The sequence below is a fragment of the Vulpes vulpes genome, chromosome 12 (genome assembly GCF_048418805.1).
Source record: "Vulpes vulpes isolate BD-2025 chromosome 12, VulVul3, whole genome shotgun sequence".
Taxonomy (NCBI): Eukaryota; Metazoa; Chordata; class Mammalia; order Carnivora; family Canidae; genus Vulpes; species Vulpes vulpes.
Genome location: NC_132791.1, coordinates 182960734 through 182978110, shown reverse-complemented (window position 1 = coordinate 182978110; position 17377 = coordinate 182960734). Strand labels below are relative to the sequence as shown.

Genomic DNA, 17377 nt, shown 5'->3' with positions numbered 1-17377 from the left:
TCCTTGCCCACAGAGCCAGGCCCAGTTTAGAGCTATTGAAAGTAGGCAATCTGAGTTTGAGGGATTTGTGCTCTGGGATTTCTCACCCCTCAGACCTCTGCAAGGCATCTCTAGGCCTCCTGCTTCCTCCCTCACCACACACACACTTTCACATTGTCTTCAAGTTCCAGGAAATCTTAACTCTTGGGACAGTTAATGCTTTTCATTTTGGGGGACAGAGGCCCTCTGCTCACTGCAGAACTTGCCCTTTAGCCCTGAGACCTCTAGTGGTATAAATAAGCCTGGTGTCAAGGAAGCAACCAGAAGCTAGAACCAAACCCAGGTGTCAGGCTGGTGCCCTGTTAGGGGTTTCAGGATTGAGGAGGGTACCACAATTAGGCCTGACCTGCACTCCCCCTTCCCTCCTGCACTACAGATGGAGGCCAAGGACTTCCTCAGACCCCCCACAGGTTGCCTGGCTACACTGAGCACAGGCCTGGATGATGGATTGTTTTTAGGAGACCACAGATTCGGATTTCAGGGGGACTGATCTAGGAGGCTGGGGGGGGGGGGGGGGAGTGGGGGTTGGGAGAGAGGTGGATGCCTGATGCCTCTTAAACCACCCTGTGTAAAATCTGCAATACAGCTTCTTCCATGTACCTGTGCCTGAAATTTCTGCAATAAAGAGGTGTTTGTAAACTCTGGTTTCTTTATTCCTGCCTGAGGGTGTCAAGCCTGGGTGGGTAGAGGATGCTGGGGGACATTAACAATGTGACTTTCTGGTCTGACAAGCTCCCCTAGCAATTCCTGGGCTTACGATTCCCCTGAGGCCTGGGTTGCCCTACCGTATTTCCCCAAGGGGAACTAGGCTCCTACCAATTTAGCTTTTTCCTTGGGAGGGTCTTAGGGAGTTGGTCCAGTTCCAGGCCTATCATGATTCCGTGTTCTGGGAATGAACACAGGCTGGACAGGATGTCCTGAGCCGAATAGGGTTTTCGGCGGTCCTATACGCGCCCAGTTGCCCTGAGGAACGCCCACTGACCTAGGGGTCCCGGAGGGGCGAAGCTTCCGCCCCCAGCCCGGAACCTTTCTTCTCCGTGCTGCGCAGGTTCCGGGAGCCGGAGCGCCGGCGGGCCGGAAGTGGAGGCGGTTGGTGGGGCTGGTGGGGTACAGGGACGCGGCGCGGGCGGCGGTTTGCGGGCAGCGGGCGGGCCGAATCTAGCGACCCGTGTCCTGCCGTCTGGTCCCGGCAGGGCTGTGCGCGGCTGCACTGTGCGCGGCGGCGGCGGCGAAACGAACGCGGCGCGGGAGAGGCGCCCGCGGCTGGGCCCATGGCCTCCTCCTGCGCGAGCATCGACATCGAGGACGCCACGCAGCACCTGCGGGACATCCTCAAGCTGGACCGGCCCGCGGGGGGTGAGCCCGGACAGCGGGGGTGGGCCTTCGGCGAGCGGGCCTGAGGGCGGCGCGGGCCTGGGCCGTCCTCGGTGTCCGCAGGTCCCTCAGGACCCGTGCCGCATCTTCCTGGCTGGTGAGGCAAGACGAGGGTTGGAGCCGTAAATTCCTGAGCGTGCCCCGCAAGGGTGCAGATCCCTTCCTATCCCGGGGCCGGGCCGTTCTGCCTCGCCCTTCAGCGTCTCTGCTGAAGGTGAGGTTCCTTCTCTGAATCCGCAGGGCCCCCTTCGTGTCCTGGCCCCAAGGTAGAAGCGTTCCTAGGGCTCGCTCAGGTTCCATCCATATCATGGTGCCATGTAGTGCAGAGGCCTGATCAGGGCTCTGTATGCTAGTTTTGGGTCTAGACCTAAGCATTTTGCTGAGGAACCACTGGTCACCCTCTGCAACTTGCCCTTCACTCTGGAATAGACTCCAGGCCTGCTGTTCTAAAACTGGGGATTCTCAGGAGACAGGTGACCAGCCCCAGGATGTGTCCTTTCTGAGATTAAAGCAAATCACAGATTGCATGACCCTGATTGGATTAGGCTACAAACATCTGCAAGCCTTAGTTTATTTCCATTCATTTAAACTTGACTTGCAGCGATAACCTGAGTTGCTCCTACCCTTAAAGAGCTCCCAGGACATAGAGAACTAATGCTGTTGTCATTGGGGGGGGGGGCGGGGGGGGAGAGTATTTTGGAGAGTATTTTGATGAAGGCAGGGTACGTGAGGTTAGGGCTGGATAGTGCCCGAGAACAGATCTGAGAAGACAATGTTTCGGTTAGGTGTTAATAGTATGATATGACCAGGTGATTCAGTGTCAGGAATGGCATTCTACAAAGAAGAAATAGCATGTATGAAAGCACTGCCAAAGTTTCCTGGTAGGTTTAGGGACCTGTGAAAAGCAGTGGTTGAAAGACTGGCTGGTGATGGTGGTGTGGGGTGTGCAGGGGCCACAGCTGAGAATTGGTGTTTCTTCAGACTCTGTTCTTAAACTTGCTGGGAGTCCCAAACTGGCTGCTTTTAGAAGCAGGCATTGGTGCTCACACTGGGTGGGTTTAGCTACCCCTGGTCCCCTTAGGAAAATCCATCTGCTGCGTGAAACCACTAAGTACTTTGCCCCAAACCTGGAGTGTGTGGTTTACTCGTGAGCTTGGTTGGCTTGGACCTCTCATGGTCATCAGCACTGGGCAGACTAGACTGCACAGAGATTTGGTAGAGGCTGGCATGGCCAATATTTTGCAGCTTGTTTCTTTGTCCTTATGGTAGCCTACCTTGGAAGGAGAGTGGCCAGCTTACTCCTGAGCAGCTAAAGTGGCTCTGATCCAAGTGAAGTGGCTTGGAGGCTTTCCACTTAATATCTTACGTATTGATTGGTATTTAATTGCCCCATTTGCCAATTAGCTCTTGCTTGTCTCCTCTGGAAGCACTGGAGGACCATGTTAGATGCCAGTGTGGGGGCCTAGTCTCCTTGTCATCTGGGAGTTTTAGGGTTGTATCTGAGCCTATAAGGGTGCTTGAAATAGCCAGTGGCAAACAACTGAAATCCTGTCTTTCCTGACTACACACCCTATCCTAGAGTTGCTCTCCACTTTGTCCAACCCCTTTGTGTCCATTCCTTCTGAGTTTACCTGCCCAAGGTGGCTTCTTCTGAACCATTTCTTTGAGGGGCAGGTTTCTTTCTTTCTTATTCCCACATCTTATCAGTGTTCTTTCATGCCTTAGAAGCCCATCTTCCTTTCTATATCATCTACCACTATCTTGGTCTAGGTTCTTAAATTATATCCTACATGCTGCTTTAGAGCAGTCATTCTTTTGGCCATAGCAGACCATGTCACCTTCCCATTTAAAACTCTGTGTGGCTCTCTGTGCTACAGGGAAAATTTAAGCACCTAAGCTTCATATCTGAGACCTCTATGGTTTGTCTTCCCTCCATCTTTCCTATACTTGTGTGTGCCAGCCATACTGGCTCTGATGTACCTCCTTTATGAAGTCTGTCCTGACCCTTTCCATGCCATCTTTTGAGTACAGAGTCCCTTTGTACTGACCCAGGCCTAAATATTAATTGGCTGCATGGGATTCTTGATGGCTTTACTCCTCCCTCAGGCAGAAGAGCCACATGCATGTCTTTGGTCCTGGCAGGCATTGGGATAACTATCAGTGTTGATGGAACAAAAGATGAACCAAGAGTCCTCCTCCCCTCAGACATGGCTCCCTCAATTGAATGTTCCCAGAGCACCTCATGGCTTTTGAATGAAGTTCAGCAAGAGGAAAGGCCAGTGGGCAGGTAGAACAGCCTCATCAGAGTAGACCTTTCTATCCCCAGGTCCCAGTGCAGAGAGCCAGCGGCCATCTAATGCCTACAATGGGGATCTCAATGGGCTTCTTGTCCCAGACCCCCTCTGCTCAGGTGATGGTACTTCAACAAACAAGCCTGGTCTCCGGGCCATGCCACCTATTAACCTTCAGGAAAAGCAGGTCATGTGAGTGTCTGGGAAATGGCAATGATGGTATTGGGGTCTTTGGGGTGGTGCACTTAATCACATTATATTTGTGTTAGGATGAGGCTCAAGGACAAGCTCAAGAGCTTGGCCTGGATCCAAAGTTTGGGCTTCCATTTTGGAGTGGAAATAGGCCCATTACCAAGGAGGAAGGTGAGGAAAGGGAGCTGTGGGTGTGGGGACCAGTGGACCAGGCAGAGCTGAGCATCTGGGACTTGACATCTTCACCAGAGTAGTTGTGTTCTCTTCCCCTCTCAACCCTGCCCATTGAGACTTTTCGGGGAATAGGAGTCAAGCTTGTGCACCCCTCCCCCAGCTGCCTCACAGGAGATGACAGCTCTACATGCATCGGGATTTTGGCCAAGGAAGTGGAGATTGTGGCCAGCAGTGACTCTAGCATCTCAAGCAAAGCACGGGGCAGCAACAAGGTGGGCACCACAATGTTGGGGCATACATGGTAGATGTGGGCACATTCAGCCTCTCCCTCCCCTATTCCATGCTGCCAGCTACTATGAGGACCACCTTGACAGGTGCCTCAGTCTCAGGAAGCCAGGGTTAGCTGCCAAATCTCTATGGGAATCTGGCCCCAAGAGTTGTGAATGGGTAGCTGGGCTTACACATGTGGCCTTTCCTGTCCCCAGAGATACTGAGGATCAACTGGGCTTGGGCAAAGCTACCCTAGCCCTCAGCTTCTACAGCCTTCTTTACTCTTTTTTCTCAGGTGAAAATCCAGCCTGTGGCCAAGTATGACTGGGAACAGAAATACTACTATGGCAACCTGATTGCTGTGTCCAACTCCTTTTTGGCCTATGCCATTCGGGGTGAGTAGGGGCAAGAGAGAGGGAGGTTTTCTGCTAGAAACTCCAGAGATGCAGATCCAGTGTCGGGCTACTCAGCCCACTCAGCCTGTAGGGTACAATAGAGGGCTTGTCTCTGCTGCCCCCATCTCTAACAGGCCTTGGGGAGCTGCGTGGGAAAGCCGAGCTTGCGAATGGTAGTGGCAACGAGGCAGGCAGGGGCAAGGCTTCTTTGTTGGTGCCTGGGCCTGGATGCTTCCTCATGGTCTACCGCTCTTCTGATTTCAGCTGCCAACAATGGCTCGGCGATGGTGCGGGTGATCAGTGTCAGCACTTCAGAGCGGACCCTGCTCAAGGGCTTCACAGGCAGTGTGGCTGATCTGGCCTTTGCACACCTCAATTCCTCACAGCTGGCCTGCCTGGATGAGGCGGGCAACCTGTTTGTGTGGCGCTTGGCTCTGGTTAATGGCAAAATTCAGTATCCTTTCCCTGGGGTGGGATGGGGACTGAAGAAAGGTGGGTGGGGCTACCAGACAAACCTCATCATCCGCCTGTTTAGCCCTTAACACCGTGCTCAGAGAAGAGATCTTGGTCCATATCCAGCAGCCAGAGGGCACGCCACTGAACCACTTCCGCAGGATCATCTGGTGCCCCTTCATCCCTGAGGAGAATGAGGACTGCTGTGAGGAGGGCAGCCCAACAGTGGCCTTGTTGCATGAGGATCGGGTGAGGGAACCGGTATAGGAGGAGAAAAGGGGACAGAGCAGCCATGCGGTGGGCACGGACTGAACACTCACTTTGTACCCTCCAGGCTGAGGTGTGGGATCTGGACATGCTCCGCTCCAACCACAGTACTTGGCCTGTGCGTGTCAGCCAAATCAAGCAAGGCTTCATCGTGGTGAAAGGCCACAGCACCGTAAGCCTGCCTCCCTGCCTTTCCTTCTTTGTTTGTGTCCCTCCTCTCTTCTCTGCAGCTTTACTGGCACTCTGCCCAAGTGACCCTTACCTGCGGAGTGCACACCTAATATGGCTGGACTCTGGGGGTCTGGTCTTCTGTACAGCCCCCCACTTAGTGAGTCTTTGATACAGACGTCCACATCTACTATCCACAGCTTGCTACCATCCTCACCTGAGGAGGGCTTGCTCCCACCACTAGTCAGGTAGCAAAGCAAGGCTCTTTGGGTTCTTCCAGTGCCTAAGTGAAGGGGCCCTCTCACCTGATGGGACTGTCCTGGCAACTGCAAGCCATGATGGCTTTGTCAAGTTTTGGCAGATCTACATTGAGGGGCAGGATGAGCCAAGGTAAGGCAGGGCCTGAGGGACTGAGACACCCCCTCCCCTAAGACAAGGACCAGATCATTCACCCAGGCACCTCATCTGCCTCCTTGCAGGTGTCTGCACGAATGGAAGCCTCATGATGGGCGGTCCCTTTCCTGCCTCCTGTTCTGTGATAACCACAAGAAACAGGATCCTGAGTGAGTGAGTGGGCAGGCAGGTGGGTGGTGGGCTGGACCTTGGTTCTCTAGTAGGGGGCCCAGCCAGCTATTCAGTGCCTCTCTGCAGAGTCCCTTTCTGGAGGTTCCTTATTACTGGCGCTGACCAGAATCGGGAACTGAAGATGTGGTGCACAGTGTCCTGGACCTGCCTGCAGACCATTCGGTAGGTAGAGGCTGCGCAGGAGCAGCCGGCTTATAGCTGTGGGTTCTTTCCACCCTTTGTCTCATTAATCTTGCCTCTCCGGCCCCACAGGTTCTCCCCAGATATCTTCAGCTCAGTGAGTGTGCCCCCCAGCCTCAAGGTTTGCCTGGACCTCTCGGCAGAATACCTTATTCTCAGTGATGTGCAAAGGAAGGTAGGCTCTAGTGGGGCACCCCAGGCAGAGCTGGTATCGTCAGGGAGGCAGGGGTGTTGGGCACCCTCCACAGCACTCGTGGCCTCTGAGCCCAGCTATGAGTGCACTGTCTGTGCAGGTTCTCTACGTGATGGAGCTGCTGCAGAACCAGGAGGAGGGCCGTGCCTGCTTCAGCTCCATCTCTGAGTTCCTGCTCACCCATCCTGTGCTGAGCTTCGGCATCCAGGTTGTGAGTCGCTGCCGGCTGCGGCACACTGAGGTGCTGCCTGCCGAGGAGGAGAATGACAGCCTAGGGGCTGGTGAGTTGCTCTCAGGGTATGTAGGGAAGCGTGGAGGTATGGAGGGCCAGGACTTAGTCGCTCACACTGTCTTTGTAGATGGGACCCATGGAGCTGGTGCCATGGAGTCTGCAGCTGGTGTGCTCATCAAACTCTTTTGTGTACATACTAAGTGAGTATGTTGGGGAGTCTGACCTGTGCCTTGTCTGTACCGCTCCCCACACACTAATGCTGGCTTCCATGAGCTCTCTCCTATTCTTAGCCTTCTCTGCCTATAGGGCTTTGCAGGATGTGCAGATCCGTTTCCAGCCACAGTCGAACCCTGATGTGGTGGCCCCGCTCCCCACCCACACCACCCATGAGGACTTTGGTGAGTGACGTGTAAGAGAGAGAGGCAGGTTAGACTGACCGGTGTCAGAGGTCTGACTCAAGTGGCAGCTTTCCCCACAGCATTTGGAGAGTCTCGGCCTGAACTGGGCTCTGAGGGCCTGGGGTCAGCTCCCCAGGGCTCCCAGCCTGACCTCCGACGCATTGTGGAGTTGCCTGCACCTGCTGACTTCCTCAGTCTGAGCAATGAGACCAAGCCCAAGCTGATGACACCTGACGCCTTCATGACACCTAGCACCTCCCTGCAGCAGGTGTGCTGGGAGAGGAGTGTGGGGCTGAGGGCAGGGGGTACCCAGGAATGCTCCACCGGCAGGCCACAGCCCTGATCCCCTGCGTCTCCCCAGATCGCTGCTTCCCCCAGCAGCAGCAGTAGCAGCTCCAGCTCCAGCTCCAGCTCCTCCTCTCTCACAGCCGTGTCTGCCATGAGCAGTACCTCAGCTGTGGACCCCTCCTTGCCCAGGTGAAGTGAGGGTTAGAGTTGGGGGATGGCAGGGGCTGGTGCCAGGTGATGCTGGGCTCTGGCTCTTATACCTCAGCCTTCCTGTCACCAGGCCACCTGAGGAGCTGACCTTGAGCCCCAAGCTGCAGCTGGATGGTAGTCTTACAATGAGCGGCAGTAGCAGCCTACAAGCAAGCCCACGCAGCCTCTTGCCCAGCCTACTTCCAGGTCCAGCTGACAAACTGACTCCCAAAGTACCTGGGCAGGTGTGTGTGTGTGGGTGTGTATGAAGTGCAGGGTGGCAGGTATGTGATAGTGGGAAGCTTGGTGGCAGTTTCCTCTCAGAGCATGTGAAGTCTTTCCCTGAGGTGGTCCCAGCCTCCCCTGTTTCCTGGAGGGCAGCTTCTCAGCCTGGGTCCATCCCCACCTCCTATCCTCCTGGTTTGTGGGATTTTTGACCTGGATCCCCCTTCTCCACTGACCCATCTCTACAGACATCAGGCCTCATCTCTATCTCTCCCATCCCCACATCCCACGACCTAAGTTCCATCTTTGCTCCACCCCAGGTGCCTACTGCTGCCTCTGCACTATCACTGGAACTGCAGGAAGTAGAGCCCCTGGGGCTACCCCAGGCTTCTCCTAGCCGCACCCGTTCCCCTGATGTTATATCCTCAGCTTCCACTGCCCTGTCCCAGGACATCCCCGAGATTGCATCTGAGGCCCTGTCCCGTGGTTTTGTCTCCTCTGCCCCTGAGGGCCTTGAACCAGACAGTATGGCCTCAGCTGCCTCAGCACTACACCTGCTGTCCCCACGGCCCCGACCAGGGCCCGAACTTGGCTCCCAGCTTGGCCTGGATGGAGGCCCTGGGGATGGGGATCGGCATAGCACCCCTTCCCTTTTGGAGGCAGCATTGACCCAGGAGGCCACAGCCCCTGACAATCAGGTCTGGCCTACGGCACCAGACATTACTCGTGAGACCTGCAGCAGCCTGGCGGAGAGGTGAGGAACCTGGGTGGGGAAAGTGTGCTGGTGGTGGGGGTTTCAGATAGAGTCACTGCTGTTGAGTTGGCCTGTCCTTCAGTCCCAGGAACGGTCTCCAGGAGAAGCACAAGAGCCTGGCCTTCCACCGACCACCTTATCATCTGCTGCAGCAACATGACAGCCAGGATGCCAGTGCTGAGCAAAGGTAGGTGCCACCCTCCACTGTTCTCGTGAGGGAGTGCCAGCCAGTCGGTAGGTGTTGATCTTTGTCCCTTCCCTTCCTACAGTGACCATGATGATGAGGTGGCTAGCCTTGCCTCTGCTGCAGGGGGCTTTGGCACCAAAGTTCCCACTCCCCGGCTACCGGCCAAGGACTGGAAGACCAAGGGTTCTCCTCGAGCCTCACCCAAGCTTAAGAGAAAGGGCAAAAAAGATGACGGGTAGGCGGTAGGGTCCTGTGGCCAGGGAGAGGGGCGGTCCCCAGGCTACCCCAGCTGACATGGCCTGAAGTGCTGCTTGTCCATGGCAGGGATTCGGCCATGGGGTCCCGGCTCATGGAGCACCAGGTAAGTGAAGTAACTGCCTTTCTAATTCTGGGGCTCCTCCCTGTGAGGATGGGGAAGAGTGCGGAGCCATTCCCTGGTCTGGCATGTTGGCGATGTCTGAGGTAGATGTCACCTGACTGTTGGTGCTCTTGGCAGGGGCCAGAACCTCCCGAGGACTGGCCGGCACTGATTTGGCAACAGCAGCGTGAGCTGGCGGAGCTGCGTCACAGCCAGGAGGAGTTGCTGCAGCGTCTTTGCACCCAGCTCGAAGGCCTGCAGAGCACCGTCACGGGCCACGTAGAACGCGCTCTAGAGTCACGGCACGAGCAGGAGCGTATCCTTAGAGGTCATGGCCTGGTATGGCATAGGGGCAGGGACAGCAGCGGCGTTCGAAGCCCAGGAAGGGCTGTGGGACCTGCCCCAGGCCTTTTCCTTAGCTTCAGTGCAGAGCGGCGGCTGGAGCGGGCACTGGCTGAAGGGCAGCAGCGGGGTGGGCAGCTGCAGGAGCAGCTGACGCAACAGCTGTCCCAGGCGCTGTCTTCGGCCATAGCTGGGCGGCTAGAGCGCAGCATACGGGATGAGATCAAGAAGACGGTGCCTCCATGTGAGTTTTGTATGGAGACTTCCGGGTGGGTCAGGTGGGAGTGGGGCTTCTTGTCTGTCAGGCTGCCTCTCGTGACTCCACCTGTTCCTCCTTGTCCTGCCCCAGGTGTCTCCAGGAGTCTGGAGCCAGTGGCAGGCCAGCTGAGCAACTCAGTGGCCACCAAGCTCACAGCCGTGGAGGGTAGCATGAAAGAGAATATCTCCAAGCTGCTCAAGTCCAAGGTTCTGTAGGGCCCAAGATGAGGGAGGTTAGTGGTTGGTGGGCCTGGTCATGCCACCTTGGGCTTAGCCTTTCAACTGAGCCCTCCCTCTACCCCCAGAACTTGACAGATGCCATTGCCCGAGCAGCTGCAGACACATTACAGGGGCCAATGCAGGCTGCCTACCGTGAAGCCTTCCAGAGTGTGGTGCTGCCAGCCTTTGAGAAGAGCTGCCAGGCCATGTTTCAGCAGATCAATGATAGCTTCCGATTGGGCACGCAAGAATGTGAGTGGAGTCATATGCCTCAAGGTGGGAGAGGCTGTCCCCCTGTCCCCTACCATCCCTCTCATAGCCCCTGTGGTCACTTCTCAGACTTGCAGCAGCTAGAGAGTCACATGAAGAGCCGGAAGGCACGAGAACAGGAGGCACGGGAGCCTGTGTTGGCCCAGCTGCGGGGCCTGGTCAGCACACTGCAGGGTGCCACTGAGCAGATGGCAGCCACTGTGTCCAGCAGCGTTCGAGCTGAGGTGCAGCACCAGCTGCACGTGGCTGTGGGCAGGTGTGTGGGCAGGGTATTGGGCAAGGTGCTGGGTTTGGAAAGCGCCAGACCAGACTTCTTGTCTACTTCATTTCCCTCACTTCCCTTTGCAGCCTGCAGGAGTCAATTTTAGCGCAGGTACAGCGCATTGTTAAGGGTGAGGTGAGTGTAGCACTCAAGGAGCAACAGGCCGCCGTCACGTCTAGCATCATGCAGGCCATGCGTTCAGCCGCTGGCACACCTGTCCCCGCTGCCCACCTCGACTGCCAGGCCCAGCAAGCCCATATCCTGCAGCTGCTGCAGCAGGGCCACCTCAATCAGGCCTTCCAGCAGGTACGCCAGCCATTAGGTCCAGGTAAGGGGCAGGTGTCCCCTGACAGGGCCCACACACCATACTCTACCTTACTCCAGCCCCAGTAGACTGTTTTGATTCTCTTTGGCTTCAAGCCATTTTCCCCTGCTTTCCCCTCTGCCTGTACCCTAGACCCATTTCTTTCTACCTCCACATACCTTGCTTCATGACCACCCTTCTCCTAGAGTAACAACACAGCTCTGTGTTACTGCCTCTAGGCCCCTGAGCATCCCCCTCTGGAGCTCCCAGTACCCTACTCTGGTCATCCTCATCCCAGCCACACAGCCAGACAAGCAGGTATTCCTTTCTGACATTAGCTCTAAACACTGTTCTTTCTCTAGGCCCTGACTGCTGCTGACCTGAACCTGGTGCTATATGTGTGTGAAACTGTGGACCCAGGGCAGGTTTTTGGGCAGCCACCCTGCCCACTCTCCCAGCCTGTGCTCCTTTCCCTCATCCAGCAGCTGGCCTCTGACCTTGGTACTCGAACTGACCTCAAGCTCAGGTGAGTGGACTCAGGGATCAGGAGACAGCCTGGGTGAAGGTGAGGAACAGTTCAAAGCAGACTCCTGCTTGACTCTGCTTCCTGATTTTCTCCACCCATCCCCTTTTTCCCCTCCCATCTCAGGCTTTAAGCCCCCCTCCCCCTTGTCTGCAGCCCCTTGGGCCTCATTGCCACCAGGGGGCGCTTCCATCTGCTGGAGCCCACCTGTATCCCATCCCTTTCTTCCACCAGTTACTTGGAAGAGGCTGTGATGCACCTGGACCACAGTGACCCCATCACTCGGGACCACATGGGCTCCGTCATGGCCCAGGTGCGCCAGAAGCTCTTCCAGTTCCTGCAGGCTGAGCCACACAACTCACTTGGCAAAGTGGCCCGGCGTCTCAGCCTCATGTTGCACGGCCTCGTAACCCCTAGCCTCCCTTAGCTAAGCCTGCCTTGCCCAGGGGTGGGGAGGCACTGAAGGCCAGCAGACAGGCCTAGGCCAAAGCAGGGTCATGTCTATTCTTTTACCTGCTCAGGCTCCCACCTCTGAGGCGTGTGAGGGGAGAGCACGGCTGTGGTCTATAGGTTGTGGTAGCCAGCAGGTTCAGGCTGGGCCCAGGGTGGGCATTGTGCCTTCTTGGGTTCTTCCATGCCTGGAGCATGACCCCTGAGATCGTGACACCACTGGAGTTGAATTTTCCATGTTCCTTTTTACCTCCGATTTGGATCTTTTTGTTTTTGAAAAATATTGAGAAATTCAATTAAATGCTTTTGGAATAAAATGGAGTATGTGTGTGCTTTTGGGGTAACTTTGATAAGGGCCTCCTGATCTCTCTCTCTCCTCTTTTTCCTGTGTGGAGCTCTGTCTAGGCTAACCCAGGTGCCTGAACACCCACCCTCATCTGCACAGCTGCCTTCCCAGATCCCCGATCCACCTCTGAGACAGGGGCCCTGGGTCAGCTCTGCAACTGCCCGAATCCCCAGCTCTTCTCTCTGGGGTCCCTCCCCTCCTCCTCTCTGGGTACTGGGGCGGGGCCACCAGCTGGCTTTGGGCCCCGCCCCCGGCTCCCATCCAATCACAATCCTTTTTTACGGGGGCTGGGCCGAAGGGCTGCGCTTCCTAGCTGCTAGCTCCAGCACTAGGCTCCCAGCAGGGGATGATGCGGGGATGATGCGCAGATACTGCTCCTGTCACCACCGCCAGCCACTGCCCCGACCTTCTGCCGTGCTGGGGCTGTTGCTGCTGTTGCTACCACTCGGTGAGTGTGGGAGTGCTGGACCCAGCTTAACGGCTGGGCAGCACACTCCCAGTCTAGGTATAGGGCATGTGAGAGCTGAGGTACAGCCTTCCTGAGCCCTGGGAACCAGGCTGGAGAGGAGGTGCGAGGGCTCCGGGGAGGGGATAATGAGTGCCAGTGGTTTCAGGATGCAAAATGGGCATGAGCTGATACCTAGTCACCAGGGAAGGACCCTAAAATTCCACATTGCCCATTCCGGCAAAGGGAGACTTAGGCACTCATGGGACCCCCAGACTGCCGTGGAACCCCTGAGGCCCTCTCTTTGAGTCTGATCTGGATCCTGACCCTGCCTGTCCTGCTCTACTGACTGAGAATACCTGTCTTTGGGAATGGTGTGGGATGGCCTAGTGAAGCTTGTCCAGCCTCCAGGATAGCTCAGGGAGCCTGTAGCCCTGGACCCTACCCCTCTTCTCTGTGTCCTGACTCCTTCACTTGGACCATCCTCATCTGACCTGTGGTCCTAGAAACTTAGAGGAAGAGCCAACCCCTTGGGATGGGACACTCCCCCCTCCATACATCCTGTCCAGGTTGTGTCTAGAGGGGAGTCAATGCAGGTGGATCCCTAGATGTGCCCCTTAGTTCCCTTGGGTACCTCTGTTTCACGCTGAGTCACGTCCCCAGAGCACACTCAGGTAAACAAGGCTCTGGGGGCTTGACTGTGAAGTGGAGGCGGAGTGGATCATCCTATCAACTATTCTCCACCCCCACCCCTGGTCCTTGGATCTCCCCTGGCAGCAGCTGCACCAGGCACAGGGGGCTGTGACACCATATACCAGGGCTTCGCCGAGTGTCTCATCCGCTTGGGGGACGGCATGGGCCTTGGAGGCGAGCTGGAGACTGTCTGCAGGTAAGGGCAGGTGTGAAGACAGCCGCCTAACTGCTGATCCCTCCCACCACCCTTGAGGCCTGAACCTTTTCCTTCCTATTACAAAAGCCTTTTTGCCCCACCTAATTACCCTAACCCTGAGCTTTTAACAGGTCTTGGAATGACTTCCACATCTGTGCCTCCCGAGTCCTGTTGCGTTGCCCAGAAGAGGCTGCCGCTGTGTGGGAGTCACTACAGCAAGAAGCTCGCCGGGCTCCACACCCAGATAACTTGCATGCTCTGTGCAGCACCCCTGTGAGTGTTAGGGAGCATGGCACAGGCCCTGAGACCAACCAGGAGACGCTGCAGGCAAGAGCAGCTGCACCCACCCCAGCCCCGACACCCCCACTGCTGGCGGCTGCTCTGGCGTTCGCCTGCCTCCTAGGCCCTCTGGCCTAGCCAGTCTGGTGAAATAGCAGCACCTGCCTACTACCCTGCTCTGGTGGCTGCTGTCGGAGCTCTGCAGAGTGCCCTTGGCTTTCATTAAAGGTATTTATATTTGTACTAAGCTCCTTCCTTTCTTCTGGCCTGAGCGCTGCTTGGCTGGGGCAGAACCTCCAGAAGCTAATCCCGACTAGAAGGGCGGGGCTGTGGCCACCACAGGGGACTCCGTTTCTCTACTTACAGACACTCATTTCCCAGGGCTGGCTGTGCAGAGTTTTCCATTGTGTGTAGGTTCCAGGAGCTCTGGTGGATGCACAGCCTTCCTCTGCTCCCCTCCCCCAGGGCTGGCATTTCTACCCCTGCCTGCCCCTCCTATTCTGACCCCTATGGGCCCTGTGAGGGGGAGAAGTGTACCGCCCCCTCACCCCTCAAGCCAGTTCACCCCCATCCCCATGTTCGTTCCAGCCTCCACATTCCTGCCAGCTCTGCTAACTACCACCTTAGCCTGCAAAACAGATTAAGTGCTCTGTCCTCTTCCTTTCTGGGGTCCTGGTCTACCTGAGGGGAGCCTCTTCCAGAAGGTGGAGAATCCCTGTTGGGGTCTATATTCAAGTCCCTAAGGTCACCTGCAGCTGCAATCCCAGAAGACTTGCTGGAAGCATGGAATGAGTGTGTGGTGTGTAAGGAGACCCTGTTCATCCTGGTGGAGAAAAGCAAGAATCTGTGTGGCAGAACCCTGAGGGAAGGAGTCCTCAGAGAGAGTGAGACCCTCTCTCAATTGGTCTTCTGCCTCCGCCTCTAGGACCTTACTCCAAGCCACCACCCCATGACTTGGGTGGTGCTCTGCTCTCACTCCCTCTGCTTTACTCTATGGGGCGGCATAAGCCAGCTCCGCCCATAGTTGATTCAGTCCCCTCCTGAGACTCCCCTCTGTCTGAGCTTGGAGCAGGACGGACATACAAGTCCTTGGCATCAGGAGAGGCTTTGGGGAAGGCATGTGACAGGGGTGATAGAGGAGGTCGGTCTGTGAGACTTGCAGGTAGTGGAAGAGAGATGGGGCTGAGTTGGAGAGGGCTTTACAAGAGAAGCCCAAGGAAATCAGTGTAGGAATCTAGAGTTTGGCAGACTAGATTTACACTAAAGCCCATGCTGGGGGCCAGGTGCCTTAAGTGACCTTTGTTTGGTAGGTGACAGGTGCCTCCAGAGACCTTCATCCTCGTGTATAGAAGCCCTACTTCATCCATTCTTCCCAAGCCCCTTCCCATTCCAGTTAGCTCAGATACTCAATCAGCTCTCTCTGCCTTACCTTTGCTCCTCTGCCTCATTCACCTGTACCTTTATCTTCACTTCTATCTCCCAACCAGTTAGTTATCCATCTTCTCACATCACCTGAAGGAGACAGTTCAGAAGAAAATCCCTCTCACATCTGCTCCACTTTGACCACCAGAATTTTCCAGAAGGAAAGTCCAGGCTTTTATCTCCTTGGTTCTTTGTATATTTATTATCTGTACTCAGAATGCCCTTCCCCATATCCTCCTGGTGAACTCCTGTTCTTGTTCAGTATCACCTTCCTAATCCTGACTTTGAACCTGAATCAGAAGCTTCCTACAGGTCCATACAGCTCCCCAGTTGTCTTCTGTCTCAGTACTGATAACACAGGCTTGTTACTGTCTGGGTCCGGGTCAGAATTCTCCACTATGGACTCCGCAAGGCCCCTCTGTATGTCTCTAGCACCCAACTTAGGGGCTGGGTATAAAGAGTACCCTTGCAGAAGTGTGTGGAATCAAAGACAATCTCTTAAGCCCAGCATAGGAAGTGTTAGAATTAGTAAGAGATCAGACTGGAGCATCAGTCCTCAGCATGGAGGATGTGTCATTTGGGGCAGCCCCCTTACCTGGCCTGGGCATACTTTGGGAAGGAGGATGCTGGGAATCCAGACCCTGAAAGTCTTCTCAGAGCCACTCTTGGTGGGTGGCCAGGAGCAGCCTGCTTCCAGGAGCAGAGGCCCAAATGTTTTGACCAGCCATCGGGGGGGATTACCATACTCCTGCTGTGACCTACTTTACCCTGGTTTTTGCGCCCTAAGTCCCTGCTCTTCCCTGGAATCAAGTGACTTGTAATGTGTGTATGGGGGTGGGGACAGATCTGCTTTCTGGCCAGGGGCTTAAGAGCTTTGTATGTTTTATCCCAGAGCTGGAGGAGAGGGGTGGGCTGATTGCCAGACTGGGCCCTGGACACATCTGCCCAGGCCAGAGCGTAATGGTGATGGTGTGTCTCCTATTTACATCTCTGTAGACATGGAATACCTTATTGCTTAGGGGAGAGCCTGGGGGCCATATGTCCTGAACTCAGTCCCTCTGTATCAACCTACCTCTTCATCTCAGGGCCTTGTGTTTTTTATCAGAACCCAGACCAGCAGCTGCCAGTAGCTGGACATAATAGATACTTGTTGGATTAATTTGCTGAGTGTCTGTAAAATTGGGGTGTTGTGTGGATTTCTAAGCCCCACCAATCCTAGAATTCCATACTGCTTTTATCCTTCACAACAACTCTGTGGGGTCAAGATTAGACTCCCATAAAACATAAGAAAAATGAGGCTTAAGGAGGGGAGATGTCTTGCCTAAGGTTACACAGCTGTGAAAGTGTCAGAACTTGGGATATGATCCCAGGTTTGTTTGACCCCAAAGTTCATGCCCTTAATCATCACACTAGACTTTTGGAAGTGATTTTTTTTTTTTTTTTTTTTTTTTGGAGGTGGGGGAGAAGTGATTCTTAGAGGTTTTTTTTTTTTTTTAATAAAATCTTTTATGAAACTCTGCTACATAAAACAGACCATGATGTTTTATTGGTATTTATTTTTAGGTTTATTTTATTTTTATTTATGATAGTCACACACACAGAGAAAGAGAGAGAGAGAGAGAGAGAGAGGGGCAGAGACAGGCAGAGGGAGAAGCAGGCTCCATGCACTGGGAGCCCGACATGGGATCCAATCCCGGGTCTCCAGGATCACGCCCTGGGCCAAAGGCAGGCGCCAAACCGCTGCGCCACCCAGGGATCCCTTATTTTTAGGTTTATTTTATTTTATTTTATTTTATTTTATTTATGATAGTCACAGAGAGAGAGAGAGAGGCAGAGACACAGGCAGAGGGAGAAGCAGGCTCCATGCACCGGGAGCCCGATGTGGGATTCGATCCTGGGTCTCCAGGATCGCACCCTGGGCCAAAGGCAGGCGGCAAACCGCTGCGCCACCCAGGGATCCCTTATTTTTAGGTTTAAAGCATAACATTAGTTTATACAATTAAAGACCATTTGATGTATGTAGTAAATAATATTTTAACAAATGAACAGACTGAAATGAGGTAGATGGAAGGAGGTTAACAATGCCCTTATTACCTCCAGCATCTACTTTTCCTCCCTGCAATGTGGATTTATTGTAAAGTAGTGAGATAATTTTT

General features: G+C 54.9%; 2 protein-coding genes across 5 annotated transcripts; both read left to right on the top strand.

Annotated features, from left to right (window-relative positions):
* The first annotated feature begins 1045 nt into the window (after nucleotides 1-1045).
* On the top strand, nucleotides 1046-12157 carry EDC4 (enhancer of mRNA decapping 4). 4 transcript variants are annotated; one of them, XM_026011526.2, is made up of 29 exons: nucleotides 1089-1395; nucleotides 3740-3896; nucleotides 4231-4342; nucleotides 4636-4735; nucleotides 5000-5189; nucleotides 5290-5437; nucleotides 5523-5627; nucleotides 5904-6013; nucleotides 6103-6186; nucleotides 6275-6370; nucleotides 6461-6563; nucleotides 6682-6862; nucleotides 6941-7013; nucleotides 7120-7211; nucleotides 7292-7479; nucleotides 7573-7688; nucleotides 7780-7933; nucleotides 8234-8667; nucleotides 8750-8854; nucleotides 8937-9089; nucleotides 9179-9215; nucleotides 9351-9528; nucleotides 9643-9798; nucleotides 9904-10019; nucleotides 10118-10283; nucleotides 10371-10557; nucleotides 10650-10869; nucleotides 11230-11393; nucleotides 11625-12157. In XM_026011526.2, exons 1-29 carry the CDS (start codon nucleotides 1311-1313, stop codon nucleotides 11815-11817), a joined length of 4203 nt encoding a protein of 1400 aa, XP_025867311.1. In that variant the 5' UTR covers nucleotides 1089-1310; the 3' UTR covers nucleotides 11818-12157. The 4 variants fall into 4 exon arrangements, with proteins under 4 accessions (XP_072587766.1, XP_025867311.1, XP_072587765.1 ...); XM_072731664.1 differs by having other exon boundaries at nucleotides 1116-1627; XM_072731663.1 differs by lacking the exon at nucleotides 1089-1395 and adding an exon at nucleotides 1524-1627 and having other exon boundaries at nucleotides 7280-7479.
* A 94-nt stretch (nucleotides 12158-12251) lies between these two features.
* NRN1L (neuritin 1 like) lies at nucleotides 12252-14042 on the top strand. Its single transcript, XM_026011527.2, has 3 exons — nucleotides 12252-12634; nucleotides 13409-13520; nucleotides 13652-14042. The coding sequence occupies exons 1-3, from the start codon at nucleotides 12544-12546 to the stop codon at nucleotides 13935-13937; spliced, it is 489 nt and encodes a 162-aa protein (XP_025867312.1). The 5' UTR covers nucleotides 12252-12543; the 3' UTR covers nucleotides 13938-14042.
* Nucleotides 14043-17377: the final 3335 nt, after the last annotated feature.

Excerpts from the sequence above, each read along its gene's own strand:
- NRN1L (XM_026011527.2), top strand. The coding sequence starts at position 12,544 with ATGATGCGCAGATACTGCTCCTGTCACCACCGCCAGCCACTGCCCCGA. Across the intron at positions 12,635-13,408 it reads GCTGCTGTTGCTACCACTCG|CAGCTGCACCAGGCACAGGG; the intron begins GTGAGTGTGGGA and ends CTCCCCTGGCAG. Across the intron at positions 13,521-13,651 it reads GAGCTGGAGACTGTCTGCAG|GTCTTGGAATGACTTCCACA; the intron begins GTAAGGGCAGGT and ends AGCTTTTAACAG.
- EDC4 (XM_072731665.1), top strand. The coding sequence starts at position 1,311 with ATGGCCTCCTCCTGCGCGAGCATCGACATCGAGGACGCCACGCAGCAC. Across the intron at positions 6,564-6,681 it reads TCAGTGATGTGCAAAGGAAG|GTTCTCTACGTGATGGAGCT; the intron begins GTAGGCTCTAGT and ends CTGTCTGTGCAG. Across the intron at positions 11,394-11,624 it reads CGAACTGACCTCAAGCTCAG|TTACTTGGAAGAGGCTGTGA; the intron begins GTGAGTGGACTC and ends TTCTTCCACCAG.